Source organism: Trichoderma aggressivum, assembly GCF_033847375.1.
Source record: "Trichoderma aggressivum f. europaeum strain CBS 100526 chromosome Unknown scaffold_007, whole genome shotgun sequence".
NCBI lineage: Eukaryota > Fungi > Ascomycota > Sordariomycetes > Hypocreales > Hypocreaceae > Trichoderma > Trichoderma aggressivum.
Window position 1 is genome coordinate 891,590 of NW_026946373.1, and position 14,721 is coordinate 906,310.

The 14,721-nt window shown below is 44.8% G+C and overlaps 4 protein-coding genes across 4 annotated transcripts; 2 read left to right on the forward strand and 2 right to left on the reverse strand.

Moving 5' to 3' along the window:
* Window positions 1–206: 206 nt before the first annotated feature.
* Triagg1_2838 (uncharacterized protein) lies at window positions 207–1,763 on the forward strand (the record flags this gene model as incomplete). Its single annotated transcript, XM_062897063.1, has 3 exons — window positions 207–346; window positions 451–1,611; window positions 1,685–1,763. 3 exons carry the CDS (start codon window positions 207–209, stop codon window positions 1,761–1,763), a joined length of 1,380 nt encoding a protein of 459 aa, XP_062758455.1.
* Window positions 1,764–2,465: 702 nt separating this feature from the next.
* Window positions 2,466–3,875, reverse strand: Triagg1_2839 (uncharacterized protein; the record flags this gene model as incomplete). Its single annotated transcript, XM_062897065.1, has 5 exons — window positions 2,466–2,779; window positions 2,833–3,272; window positions 3,331–3,454; window positions 3,532–3,658; window positions 3,729–3,875. The coding sequence occupies 5 exons, from the start codon at window positions 3,873–3,875 to the stop codon at window positions 2,466–2,468; spliced, it is 1,152 nt and encodes a 383-aa protein (XP_062758456.1).
* Window positions 3,876–8,193: 4,318 nt separating this feature from the next.
* Triagg1_2840 (uncharacterized protein) lies at window positions 8,194–9,893 on the reverse strand (the record flags this gene model as incomplete). Its single annotated transcript, XM_062897066.1, has 3 exons — window positions 8,194–9,091; window positions 9,149–9,601; window positions 9,658–9,893. 3 exons carry the CDS (start codon window positions 9,891–9,893, stop codon window positions 8,194–8,196), a joined length of 1,587 nt encoding a protein of 528 aa, XP_062758457.1.
* Window positions 9,894–11,110: 1,217 nt separating this feature from the next.
* Triagg1_2841 (uncharacterized protein) lies at window positions 11,111–12,901 on the forward strand (the record flags this gene model as incomplete). The annotated part of the gene is made up of 4 exons (XM_062897067.1): window positions 11,111–11,308; window positions 11,367–11,639; window positions 11,698–12,178; window positions 12,240–12,901. The coding sequence occupies 4 exons, from the start codon at window positions 11,111–11,113 to the stop codon at window positions 12,899–12,901; spliced, it is 1,614 nt and encodes a 537-aa protein (XP_062758458.1).
* Between the last annotated feature and the right edge of the window lie 1,820 nt (window positions 12,902–14,721).

Below are 14,721 nucleotides of genomic sequence, written 5' to 3' on the forward strand. Positions count from 1 at the left end.
ATGGCGATACACTCAGCGATATCTTCGGAAGAGACTGTTATGCCGTTCTATGTCCGATTACCACCTTGGATAGCCAATTCCTGCGCCACTACATTAAGGCCATCTATTCCTGCTGATTCCCAATGGCTGTTAAGTTTCTTTGGCCAATCGCCAGCGTCCAGAATCTGCTCACCAACACAGGCTAAGTTGCCTAGCGCCAACCCACCATGATGCCGCCGTCGAATTATCAGCATATTGTTCTCAAGGGACTACCATATGAACGTGGTCATACGCACGGAGAACAGGCCCGGCAGAAGATTCTTGATAGCCTTGCTCACTATCATGCCCCGGGAAAATTACTTCCATGGTATGGATTGACTCTTGTATTTTCCAGGTCCTTTTCTGGTCTATTACATATTGCCCTATTTAGGATCTGTAGTTCGCAACTTCGCATTCACTGACCATCTCCAGGGAGACATCTCTGCGCATCATCAAGGAGGTCTATCTCCCAGGTATAGAGAAATACTTTCCCGAAGCACTCCCAGAGCTTCAAGGTATCGCAGATGGAGCCGGTGTGGATTTGGATGAGATTTTGTTCCTCAATGCCCGCTACGATCTTGCCAGAGTTCGAGGATCAACTATTCGACCATGTCCTCCGAGCTCAAATTCAAGCTCCTCCAAAGTGACCGTAAATGGTCATGGAACTCAAAATGGTGTTGAACGAAGCCAAACCGCGGCTTTGGGCGATGATATCTCAGATTTGCAAGAGCTTCAAGAGTGCACCACTGCTGGATTCCTTGCTGAGTCCATGAGCAATGGTGACATTATCTTGGCCCAAAACTGGGACATGTCCGCCAATGTTTACCTTAAAGATACGGCTGTATACCTAGAGATCTACCCGGATGCATCTGAAGATTTACCCGCCATGTTTGTAATGACTGAAGCGGGTCAGCTGGGTCGCTCTGGCTTTAACTCCGCAGGACTTGGCGTCTGCGCGAGCTCTCTCATGTCAACTGAAGATTACTTCCCATTGGATCTCTCTGTGTCTCCCAGTAGTCCACAGGAACCCCTCCTACCAATGTCGCTGGTCCGCCGACAGTTCCTGCACAACACCAATTTTGCCAACGCACTTATAAACGTCAAGAACGCCCCGAGACATTTATCAAACAAGCTTATTGTTGGAACCGCAGACAATTTCATCATGTCTATGGAGATTACGCCAAGCGCTGTCCATCTCGGATACCCTTCCAGCGGAGATAACTTCGTGGTAGCATCGAATCATTTCACCAGCGAATCTTTCCAGGCAAGTCAATGGAACGATCGTTACCCCGGTGGCAGCAGTTGGTTCCGCGCCGTCAGAGTTGCACAAAGAGTCCGACCATCGAATAACAAACAGTTAACGGAAGAGAAAATAACCGAAGCGTTCTGCGATCATTTGTCACTACCTTCATCTGTCTGTCAACACATGGAAGATTGCACAGTCAAGAACGTACCAGATTATCCATACAAGGGTGCTCAGACAACTTTGGCTCATGTTCGATATAACCTGACAAAGCGAACAACGAGCGTTTGCAAAGGCCCGCCCTGCATGGGTCAATTTGATCAGTATTCCCTACCTATTGCAAGTAATTTGTAAGTTGCAATTCAGAGTAGTGGGATTTTCTTTTATTCCATTGAGGTTTGTTTACTTACCACTATCTAATAGAGGTCAGCACGAAAAGAGAGAGATTGGTGTCAACTACACAATTGTAAATGGCAAGCTCAAGAAGCAGGAAACACCCTAGTAGTAGACCGATATATCAATTGTTTTCGAAAGAAGCATCCAACACAAGTATATGATTATGCTTGCAATTTGTCTGCTACAAAATTGCCAAGTTATTGAATACCGCATTTCAAGTGACTTGGTCTGAAAAGCTAAAGTTTAGACATGCATGTCACACATACTCTTGCATAGGAGCCGTAACAATGGGAAAATCTTGGTTAAGCGAGTCCTCAACCAGCTAATTGAAGTAACCTTCATGGTATTGACAAAAAGCAATGCAGTCCATTTGGAGCAATTTGTAAAGGCCAGCAGCAGGATTGATCTTGCGCTGCGAAGTAATACCAGGTCCTCAATATATATTTTCCCGCAGGTAGGAAGTTTTGATCTGTCAAAACGCAAAAAACGCCCCCTTCCAAGGCAATTCACGCCGTTCTAATACGGCGTAAGAGAGATATGCGTTTACTTACGGTAGATTAATTACATGATGTGTGATTTGAGAAAACTGAATGAGTAGAGCACCTTACCTAAGGTCGAATACAAGCAGAGCAAAATGCTTAATAAGGCGACAAAGACGCAACAGATATATGACCCATACGTCTCGGGAATATTACACAGCACGGCGCTTGGTTTCTAATAATGATGGTCAATGATGCACTGGTTTTCTTTACAAGCTAACTTTTCCTAGCTATATCCATTGTAATTACATCAACTTCCATATGCGTGCTTATTTGGGAACTGCTATAATGGCGCTCTGCCCTGTGGCATCATTGTATACATTTTTGCTCAAGACTTTTAGGCCAGCGTTTTCAAGCAGACTACTCCACTGCTTTTCCGTTCTCTCGGTTGAGGCAAAGCTAACCATCATGGTCATGTCAATTTCTGTTGATCGCGAGTGGGCGCCTTTGTTAGGAATAATAATCTCGTCGATAACGAGGACCGATTCTGAAGACATCGCGGGTAGAGTATTCTGAATGATGGCGATACTCTTTTCGTCTGGGTAATCATGTAATATGTTACGGAGGTAGTAGACCTTGGCACCTGTTATTCTGTTCAGTATAATCGTAGGCGCGAATAGCTTACTGTGGGACTACCTTTAAGTGGCTGCTCGGTCCAGATATCATAGCTTTGTTTCTCGACTCCTTCAACTGGAATAGCTTGTGGAATAACAAAAAGCTGGTCTTGTAACACAACACGGCCTAACAACTTAGGATGGACATTTTTTAGCAAAGCGCATTGCTGACCAATGCCACCACCAATGTCCACAAATAGAAGAGTGTCTTCAGAGGCGTTTGAAGCGTGTTCGGCGAAATCAAAAACGTCCAACCAAGATTTCCGGCCATCATGAAGCTCAGACATCCATAGGTTGAAATCGTCCATGATTCTTGGCTGCCTCATGGCCCATGCGAATGCTGGTTCTTTGGTGTTGTGGGCAGACTGGAAGGGACTATGCACCAAGTCATCTGGGTTGGCATACTTCGTATCAGCTAAGAATTGAGGTGCAGCCAAAAGACACGGCATAATGGCCATGAAACTATTGATTAACGAGTTAGTGCGGAAATAAGAGCGCTGTGTAAGAGAATTAGACTTACGAATGCGCGATTCCTGCCTTAAAGCCTGGGCGAGCTAAGGTCCGAGTAATTGTAGTGGCAACATAGCTGTTCTCATCGGCCTCCAAAATAAGATCATGAGAGGCTAAGAATCGAAGAATACGGCCTTGAGATCTCAATTAGTACGTGATAAATTATATAAAATATAATTAACATTGTTGAAAGCAAAGGTACTGAGCATACTAAGTAGCAATGGATCAGCTTCGGAGGACTGGGCAAGTGCCGTAGTTGTGACTGGAAGCGTAGAATTGGCGAGCGAGTTAAATATTCCGAGCTCACAAGCGATATGAGAGAAAGTAAGGATCATGGGCTGCCGAAGAAGAGGTCAGTGTGCCCTACTAGATACGGAGTGAAGCACCGTATTGATATGTTGGACTTACTGAATTGTTCACTCGGTAGATGGTATCAAAAGGATCCTCGATAACGTTTAGTAGTTTCCTAGCAGCGTCATAAAGAGCGCGTCGTTCCCCAACATCATTAGGCGGGGAACTGGCGACAGCTTCGATCTGTGAGGCAAGGCTTAGCATTGTGTAATGAAATGTTGACTTGTTTTTGGCTGGATCTTGAACAAATGCGAATAGTAAAAACCTACGTGGGAGAGCGCACGTACTTAAATAATAAATGGTTGTAGATCCATGGGTTCAGGGATACTGGAGCAGTGTTATGATAGAACCATAATAATATTGAAAGACGGAAGGCGATTTCCTTGGCGAATAATGGCTATGATGATTAAGCTGCAGCCCATTAGAAGAACATGGTAGTAACAGTAATGCTGGCTGCACTGGTGCATACTAGTAGTAAAGTTAACCTACTGCGCCACTTCCTTCCAAGCTATTTGTTAGGACTACTGAATGCTTAATACTCCTTCAGGATTTCTGAATTTGCCATGAATTCCAATTAAATTCTTTCGAAATGACACAGGGGAGGGAAATGGCATGAATCATGGACATGTTAAAATGGTACAAGTCATGTAAATGTCGAACAATAAATTAGTAAAGTTGTTGAAACGAGCTTAGTTTCTTTAGTCAGCGAGTCTCGACCTGTGGACAGACCCGAGCTAATACAAAAACTCAAATACAGGTAATAAGTCGTACCAATGGGTAGGCGTGGTGTGTGTTAGTACCAAGCTAAGAGCTGCAGAAGAATTAGTAAGACATTGATCAAAATATCTGGGCTTTGAGAGGTTGACTGGCTTTATGTAGTTGGGGCCAAACATAAATGCCTATCAGGTAACCTTATTATGAATGTTGCATACAGGTTACCTACTACAAAGCCTGACTGGGGATTATACGTGGTGAAAACAGAGAACTGACTCATCTCTTTAAATAGGACCTTCTAACAATAGCTTCATCACGTAGAGATATCCCTCGAGTCTTCATAAATAGCAAGACAATAGAACTGTGTTTATAAAGAGGCCAGCGAGTTAACGGATTAACCAGGAGTCACAATAGGCGTTCACTACTCCATATAAACCAAATGTTTAATATACAAATCAAACTTCTAGGCTCACAGCCAAGACCATGAGCTGTCAGATAGCTGATGGGGTGGCGACATTGTAAGCAGATAACTACACTTGTATTCTCCCCAGTAGCCTTGGCCGGCTATTGTGGTACAATAGTAACATATGGATCTCATGATTACACATATATTACTAAGTATTTAAAATAAAGTATTTGCAATTATGGACTTCTTTTCTTCACAATGTTTTTATCTTCATGGTCACTTGATCTGCAATTAAGTATCCAATTGCTTCAACTGCTGATGTGAATAATGAGGGCAAAGCCATAGTGCACCGTCCCCTCCAATGCAGAGTATTTGCTAAGAGACTATTTTTAGAGAGCTATTTGAGAATGAGTAAGCTGTAAGCCATTCTTTCCAAACTGATGCTTCTGAAACTGCCTTTTGCTTCTTCTTATCGGCCATACATATATTGTCTAGGCTGCTTGAGAGCAAACAGCACTGTTAACAAACGCGATGATTCGAGGCCTCCGATACCCTATAGTCTTTGAGAGCAACTGGTTTTAGGAATTCCGCTTAAGCGAAACCCGTGCACCGGCACGCAGAGGTTTTACCTGATTAGGCAGATCTTGAAGATTAGGGAGAGCCGACCCTCTGCACCCTTCCTCAGATTACGGATATTTATTGATTCATTCGGCTATCGAATGTGGAATACGAGAAAAATAGAAAGATTCTACAGGTTAAGTAAGTCTGTCTCAAAGAAAATTGGCTCGTGATCCAAAGGCAAAGTGCCTTCTCTCATCGGAGACTTCGAGAATTGCTGACAAACGCTCTCTCTGCATGTCACAAATTCGAATATCTTTCAACACTAAACCTCGGAAATGTTGCTGCCATAACTCATTGCAAGCGCGGAAGATTACAGCTCATATTAATTTATGTGGCTTTGCAATAGACACTACAGTTTACTTCGTATTGATGCGTCTATGTGGAGACAGATTGACTGCGCCTCTATCCAGATGTCAGCCTTTATTTCCATTCCAAGGGACAGATAAACAACAGATGCACCTAATACCTAAACCTTAGCAGTATTTTGAGCTAGGAACGAGCTGCCATAGGTTGTCCTTAAATATTGGAAACGCGTAAAAATGTATCCCGGGATTCTTGAGCTGTCCATAGGCGACACGCAGTATCGATTTGCCCCGAATCCCGACGTGTTCTGTCGCGACTAGGTGATACTCTGGATGACGCGCGTTTCAAGACTCAAAATTCTGAGAGCACAGCCTTTTTTGAAAAGGGGGAAAGCCTTCCATTGTAAGATATTTAAGAGTCTAAAAACATCATGCGTGTCATTCATTATTCCCAATTATATTGCGTGCCAACATTCGCTTCGTTACGTCTCAGTCATCTTCATTTCTCTTGTTCCATAATCTATTTTCATTCATAATATTCCTTTTTCGACACATCAAAAATGAGTTCCGGTGATAATTGTATTGCGGACTGGCAGCACGTAACATATTCCTACTATAAATATGTCCCATCTCTTGCGGCTGCAGGGATTTTCAGCGCACTCTTCTTTTTATCATTAGCCGGCCATTCTTTTCGGATGATCAAAGCAAGAGCATGGTTTTTAATGCCATTGGTCATCGGTTGCTTATGTACATAACCCGAGAGACATGATGGGGCTCGATGAAGCTGCAAGTAACTGACCGCTTCTAATAGTTGAGTTTATTGGCTTCGTTGGCAGAGCTGTTTCGGCAGAGCAGAAGCCTGGATGTTGGACTGAGACGCCATACCTTATCCAGACATTATTTATATTACTCGCCCCAGCATTATTTGCGGCATCGGTCTATATGTCGCTGGGACGCATTATTGAGCTTGTGGATGGAGAAAAGCATTCGATTATAAGGAGGACATGGCTTACGAAGATTTTTGTTTGTGGCGATGTGATATGTTTTCTTCTTCTTGCTGGTGGTAGGTTTCAGCGTCAAGGCATATTGCGCACCGTTTGCGAGACATATCTAACTGCGGGATAGGAGGCGGTATGCTGGCTTCTGCAAAAACCAACAAGGCAGAATTCGATGCGGGCAACAATATTATCATTGGAGGTCTGGTGCTTCAGCTTCTCTGGTTCGGATTCTTTGTTGTCATAGCACTTATATTCCACCGTCGAATGATACTAGCTCCGACAGCACGAAGTCACCACGCCGATATAAAATGGACAAGTTATCTCCACGCACTCTATGTTGCGAGTGCGCTTATTATCATTCGAAACATCTTCCGTCTTATCGAGTATTGTCAGGGCAGCAATGGATACCTGCTGACAACAGAGGTTTTTGTCTATTGTCTGGATGCGCTACCAATGTTCTTGGTTGTGGCTTGGTTTCTTTGGAAATATCCCGGAGAAATGAGCCCTCTCCTTCAAAAGCAGGCCATTTACAACGATTCAATGCTCGAAATCTAGTTTCATAGATTCTAAGATCAAATTGTATAGTTACTAGAAGAGAGAGTTCGAGAGACACATATGTTTCCCGTTTTCTATTATAGAGTTGACCTTCTTTTGGGCGCTATCTTGCCCCGTGATAGATTGCTATCATGGAAACATCCTTTACTGGTCGACGTGATCAAAACCCTACTCGATAATGTCGTTCAATGGTATCTCTATAACAATCACTGTGGACATACTAGTCATGTATCAACGCGATCATTTGTGGCCTTTATGTTATGTCTCCAGTCCACATTCTGCTTTTACTCATTGAATGTGATTGTTTGACTGTTTCCTATAGACATACATTTGTGCTAGTAAAAAGGCCATGTGATGAAATTCGCTGCCATTGCTATCAAATCGATGGTATGTCTACAAGAAAGTCTTCCAATCATCAGAGCAGGGATATGTGAGATCTAGCGGTATGTCAGGTAGAGACAACAAGTAGAACTTTTGCAAATAATTGATAGTGATGTATAATGGGCCGGCATCTTTAATGCGCGGTGACTGAAACTTTAGGGATCTTTAGCGTCTTCATTGAGGACGATATTTCTCAATTAGTGGATCAGTAGAACGACGACAATTTCGTTCTTTCCATGTTGACTTTGGATAAGCGATGTAAGATCACATTTATTCCTGTAAACTACAATGGAAGGCTCCTAAACAATGACTGGAATGCTGGAGATGCTAGCATTAGTCGGTCCTCCATCTCGAATCCTTGAGTATTTTGACAGACTATAGGCCATATTGAGCAGTGGATGTCATACAAGGTCGTGTTTGTGAGCCGGGATTATGGTTTTAGTAGAAGAGGTAGGAAAAGAGAGGGAGAGAGACAAAGATATAGAGAAAAGTGTTTATTGCCTATTAATGTAATCCGGATATCGAACGTAGCAAGACGTACAGCTTTAAATTTTCACTTTCCACTCTATATCCTCCCATCCCATGCGCCGCCTTATCTTGACATTATCTAATCCTATTGGCTTCTTTGCTCCTGAATTCGACGCATAGTTTTGCGTAACAAACCCATTCTGGGCTTCACAGTCTAAAGCCATGACAACTAGAGCGCTAGAAGCGAGGATCTCCATCTTGGCGAGGTGGCGACCGGGACACAAGTGAGCCCCACCACCATATGGTACAAATCCCTGAGTCTTGACTTTGCCTTTACCGTCAGTTGCAATGCCCCCTGGTAGAAACTTTTCAGGTCCAAAAGATTCAGCGTCTCCGCCCCAAAAGGTATCCCGGTTATGTAGGAGGAATGTGGGTATAGACACTCTCCAGCCCTTTTTAAATAAAACCTCACGTCCCGTGTCCGGGTCGGTGAGTACGACGTCTTCGAGAACCGCACGGTTGCAAGTTGGTGTAGAACCAATGCGGAGAGCCTCCTGATAACAAGCATGGAGTAGTGGGCACTCAATCTCCGCGTGCCCAATGTCAAGCTCCGCTTGGCGGCCGTTGGGAGTTTCTTTGATAATGAGAACGGATTCAAGCTCTTTGCGTAGGGCTTGTAACAAATTTGAGTTGGCAAGGATATTTTGTATCATGGCAACAGCTGTGGGCACGGTGTTGACTGTAGCAACAGATACATTAAACACTTCGATACGAGAGTAGTCCTCAATGCTGACGTCCATCTTGCGTGCCGTGGCAATGCCCAATTTCACAGCATCACTGGCAAGACTTGCGTTTCCACTTTGAAAGAATTGTTGGAAAGCATTGGAGATTTTGTTGAGAGTACGAACACCAGTGGGTGCGATGAGATTGGGGAGGAGACCCCAGCTAAGCCGTAGTTGGTTCTCATCAAATGCCCTGTAATTGTATTTCTATTAGCAATAGAATGTCTGAGAAAGCTTTAGAATTTCTTACCAGATATCTTCAATAAGGCTTTTATCAACAGCGACTGGGCTTTTTGGCCCGTATAGACCATTAGCTGTGCCTAGTGTGATGACATCCCGTAGCCATTGGTACAAGTCTCTTGTTGCCCATTCTGCACCAAACGCATTAACAGCGTCTGTTACTACATCTGAGCACATTTGGCCTGGTAGATTAACACCCGGGCCAGGGGCAAGTGCGTGGCTGAACTCTTCACGTCGTTCTCTCAGCGCTGGGGAACCGTTGTAAAAGCCTGTGTGGTCGATACCAAAGTGGTGGCCTGCATCTTTGCTGAGACCCAACATCTTGGGCGCCACATATGCGATTAGAGGCTCCATAGACATTGATTTGGACTTCAGAGCGGCATGGGATAGTCCCGGCGTTGTGACGACGTAGGTCTTGTGGCCCATGACACTGAGTGTGTAAGCAGGCCATGAGGTGTGATGCCTTGTCAATTTAGTATGCAAAAACGCCCATGTTCGAGAGATATTAGCTGTTCTTACCTCATACGGTCCATATAGCTGACTCCATATCTATAAAACCCTACAAAATGGCCAATGAGTGGTATAGACGGCTTCACGATAGGTGGCTCTCTAGGATCGTGCCCCGAGACGTCAAAATAGTGCCAGAGAGCTAGAAGAGCACAGAAACCGAGACCAACGTATACAGATGAATGCCTGGTAACCTCCCCGGTGAAGTTGTCAAAGGCCAGGGAAGAAGGGCTCGTGTGAATATCCATTGTTGGTAGCTATGATTACTCCCTGTCTGTGAGTAGACCACTACTGGTAGGGCTCACGCTCAATATGATCTCGCTATGGGCATGAATGACGACTTCGGATCCCACTTATGTATTTTCTTTTCGGGTGGGTGTTAGGGGATGTAGGGAATGCAAACATATGGAGGGGATATTAACAAAAGCTCATTACTAACCTGCAGGAAGCTCCCTGTGGATTACGCCGCTTATCATGAATCTCACCACTGCTTAGAAGATTTTTGTTTCATCCTTGATCCGACGCGGACTTGCCCTTAATATGTGACTACATCGGGGAGTGTGCAACGGGCGCGCGATTTTGGATCCACGAACTAGTAGCATATGACACTTCAGCCAATCACCTACAACACAATTCCCTGAGCAGAACCTCTAAAAATAGGCCACGACGGCATTCTTCTGCATAATATTGACTGATTAAGGTTCCCATATGCAAGTGCATCTCTTACATCCTCTATTAGGTTAGCAATGTGATCAGCAAGATCTTTTAATGCAACATAGGATCTTACAGTTCGTACGGGCTTACGCAGGAGGGACGGGGAATCATGCCCGTGTTCTTGTTAGACCAACGGCGGTGTTAAATGGAGATGTCTGGTGCTAGATTAAGACTCGGCTATAGCAATAAACTGTGGATGTTTGAGGCCGGTGCCTGGTGGCTGTGACAGGTCCACAAAATGGAATCAAGCAACAACAGCTTGCCTAAAAGACAATACGGCTGGGGCGTCATCACAGACCCCATCGCGACCCAAGTGACCCATCGCCAATCCAACAGGATGGTGCGATAAATCAGATTTATTGAGGGAAATTGGTGTTGAAAGAGAGGCGATTGGTAACAATCGCGTGCTAGAAACTCGGTCCATGTCATCATGCCCTAGTGGCGGATTCTTTATCACACACACCCCATCAGCACCAGTATCCAACCTTATCAGCTCACAATTGCAAGTCCGCTTTCAGTTTGAGACTTCATGATATGGGCAATTTAATGGGGCTCTTGGAACTCAATCTCACGGCAGAACTCACTCGGTGCTTGCGCATCTAGAACTCGAGAGAAGCAGTCAACCACACCACTTGACGGTATTTTCTGGCATGTGTCTTTCATGCTCATTATAAGTTCTCACTTTTCAGGTATTGGCTCCTATACTGTTTCGTTAATACTCCCCATTGCATACTCTTGAATATTAGCAGAGATGGGTGTCCAGTCAATGCTTGCACTGGCTGTCGTGGTTGGCGTTACCTCGTATCTCAAGCTCCATGGCGCCTCATACACTACAATTCTACTTGGTCTTCTAGTATCTACAGTCGCCCAGCTAGCTATATCATTGGTTTTCTCAAGTTTGATCTACCGCTGGTTTTTATCGCCAACGAAAAGTCTGCCCCATCCTAGGGTATGAGCTACGATTACTATGAGATTCTTGGGTATGAAATATGGCTCACTTTTACTAGGATACACCCTTTGTATTGGGCAACTTGATTCCATTCCTGAGCGAACCATGGGGATTTCCACTGGTTCGCTGGCAGCGTACAGTGCCGACCACTGCTAGTGGCTTCTATCGTGTGTTTCTGGGCCCATTCGACTATTTGATCCCCAAGAGTTCGCAGGCAGTGACGACGGTCATGACCCAACCGTATTTGTTTCATAAACCAGCTGCGGTTCGAGATGGACTTGTTGAAAGCCTAGGGGTTGGCCTTGTTGCTGCGGAGGGTTCTGTCCATAAAGTACGTGGTCTCAACTTGCCTCTCAAAATCTCATGCTTGGCTTTAACCTTTCCCATAGCGACAAAAGAAACTTCTTACGCCCATATTTGGGATGAGTCGTAACAGGCGCCTCGTTCCTCAGATGTGGGCCAAAGCACTCATCCTGGCAGACAAGATGCAAGAGCTTGTTACCAAATCTGATGGCAACTCGGAGATAGTTTATATGCATCCTCTGACTATGGCAGCGACTCTGGATGTCATTGGTGTAACCACTCTGGGTGTTGACTTCGACTCCGTGACACGGCCGAATCAACCCATCTTAAAGGCATATCAACGCGTCTTTCCATCATTTGAGAATCAGAGCACAATCGAAAAGTTTTTCGGCGCCACTCTCCCAGCGATAATCTCACCGCATCTGCTCTTTAAATTGCCATTGAAACCAATCCAGGAGTTTCATCAAGGGATGAAATTCTTGCAGGATTTCTGCTTATCTCAGATTAGGCAGAAAAAGCAGGAAATCGAGGAGGATAAAAATGACAACATAGATGTACGGGAAAAAGGTACGCCAACAATTCAGTCAACGGCACACACTCTTGCGCCAACACTCACAATTTGAGACAGATATTCTCTCTGCTATAATAGCTTCTGGCCTTGAAGACGAAGGCGAGATTCTTAGTCATATTTTGACAATTCTCGCCGCCGGACATGAATCTACAGCCATAACGTTAGCATGGGCCATCTTCAAACTCGCACAACACCCGATTGTCCAAGACAAGTTGCGGGCCGAACTACTAGCAGCAACCAGAAACCGGAAAGATGAAGGGATGACACTTGACGATATCAACTCTCTAACGTACTTGCGATGCTTTCTGATGGAGGTCTTCAGACTTTATCCAGCTTTTCCAGCGATGATGAGGGAGGCAGGCAACGGAACTCTGGTCGGTGATCTCCATATTCCGAAGGGAAAACAAATCATGGTTAGCCCTTATGCCGTCAATCGATCACAGGAGCTGTGGGGAGACGATGCAGAGGAGTTCAGAGTCGAACGCTGGGAGGAGTCGTACAGTGGCGGAGCGAAGAGCTCTCAGGCCTTTTTGACGTTTTCCAGCGGCCCACGTATCTGCATTGGCAAAGACTTTGCCACACTGAGCCTAAAAGTATTCTTGACGGTTTTGGTGTCAAGGTTCCGATTTGAAGAGGCGATTCCTGGTTGGCACCCCATCATACAAAAAGGAACGAGTCTTAAGCCTCAAGGGCTAAAAGTGAAAGTGACGCTACTTTAATAGACATATATCAGTAAATAACATATTGTATAAATGATAATTGGTTATATTTTCAGAAAACACCAGATTGATGGCAAGATTGTCGTTAGGCATCTGTGGATTTCACTTTAAAAAAAAGTAATAGAACATAAAATGTGTGTACAAGCCTCCGGATACTGCAGTTATTCTCACATCTGTTCCATCCCGCTTGTCTTCGGAATCAGCCCAGCCTTAGTACCAGATCCATTCAACAAAGTAATAGACCACTTTTCCACCCAAGGTTCATCACCCCGCTTCTCTACATGCTGAAATTCTTGTAATATCCGGCTCAATATGTATATCATCTCTGCATATGCATATGTCTGGCCCATACAGACCCTCGGGCCAGCGCTAAATGGCAAAAACTCCCAGTGCGGACTCAGACTATCCCACCGCTCGGGTCGGAATTCCTGCGCATCGGGTCCAAATACATCGTCGCGACGTTGGAGGCTGAATACGGAACAGCTTATCACAGTCCCTTTAGGAACGAGAACAGGAGACTGACCATCGTGACCTCCACCACGGGGGAGTATAGTAGTGCGATTTGCAGCGCGGAAGAGGCCTGGAACTGGAGGATATAATCGCATAGCTATGAAGACGCCGTGTTGGTCAGCATATCCATCAAAATATTGACTTAAACCAGGTTATACTGACTCTCATCGATTACCTGTCGCAAGTATTTTAGTCCTTTAAGGTCCTCATATGTTGGCTTCCGCTCTTGAAGGTGTTCTATTTCGGTTTGAAGTTTCTGCCAAATATCTGGTCGCCTTGCCAAGACGAAAAACAAGTTGCTCATTACACTAGCTGCTGTGTCACGTCCAGCGAGAAGCAAGCCTAAAACTTCAAACCGAATTTTCCCGAGGTCATCCGTGCTGTCAAGAATACTGTCCAAGAATGAAGTAGGCGGTTTGCGATCCTTTTGTGTTTTCCGTTTCAGGTAAGCTTTTTCAATAATATCGTCCACGAAGTCATGCAAGATCTTGCACGTAGCATTCATCTCAGTGTCCCGGTAAAAACGCAGCAGAGGGCCTAGAGCGGCACGTCGGTTGACCAAGTTACCAACGTTATCAAAAGCCTCAACGACCTTGTACAGATGGGATCCTGGTTGGCAATTCAAAGTAGACACTTTTTTATCGAGAAGAAGCTCAACAACATTGTCGAACGTAAGCCGGAAGAATAACTGCTGTAGATCTACTGTAGAACCATCCTTGGGGAGGCATGTAAATAAGTTTTGTACGTGACCTTCCAGCCTGCTGAGGTCTTCCACTTGGCTCTTGCCCAAATGTGGGCGAACCAGTGCCTATATGAAATGCATCAGAAATGAAACATCTTCAAAGTAAAATTGAGGAGGCTGCTTCGAACCCTTGAATGCTTCCATAAAGATCCATCCGTGGTTAACATACTATCCCCTATGAAAGGTCCAAAAAGACTTTTCTTGCCACTGTCAAAGTCACTGAATTGGCTCGACAACAAAGCCTTGACATTTTCCGGATCTATTGTAGTAATGAAAAATTGTCCCATGACAACTCCAGAAAATGTGTCGCCAAACAGTCGAAAGCGATTCTGCGCTGCCTGTAGAGATCGGCCCTCCCGAGCCAGACTGACTTCTTGCCGGTATAGGTCGTAGCCAATGAGCCTTTCTCTCTGTGGTATACGCTGGCAAGGCTGGCATCCTTTTTTCCTGGCGAATTTACGCTGCTCAAGTGACAAGATTGATCTCTTGACAACCCAATAAGACAATCCCAAGAGCAACAGATAGTAGTAGTAGTAATACATCATGGTAGTATAGTATGCCGTGACAA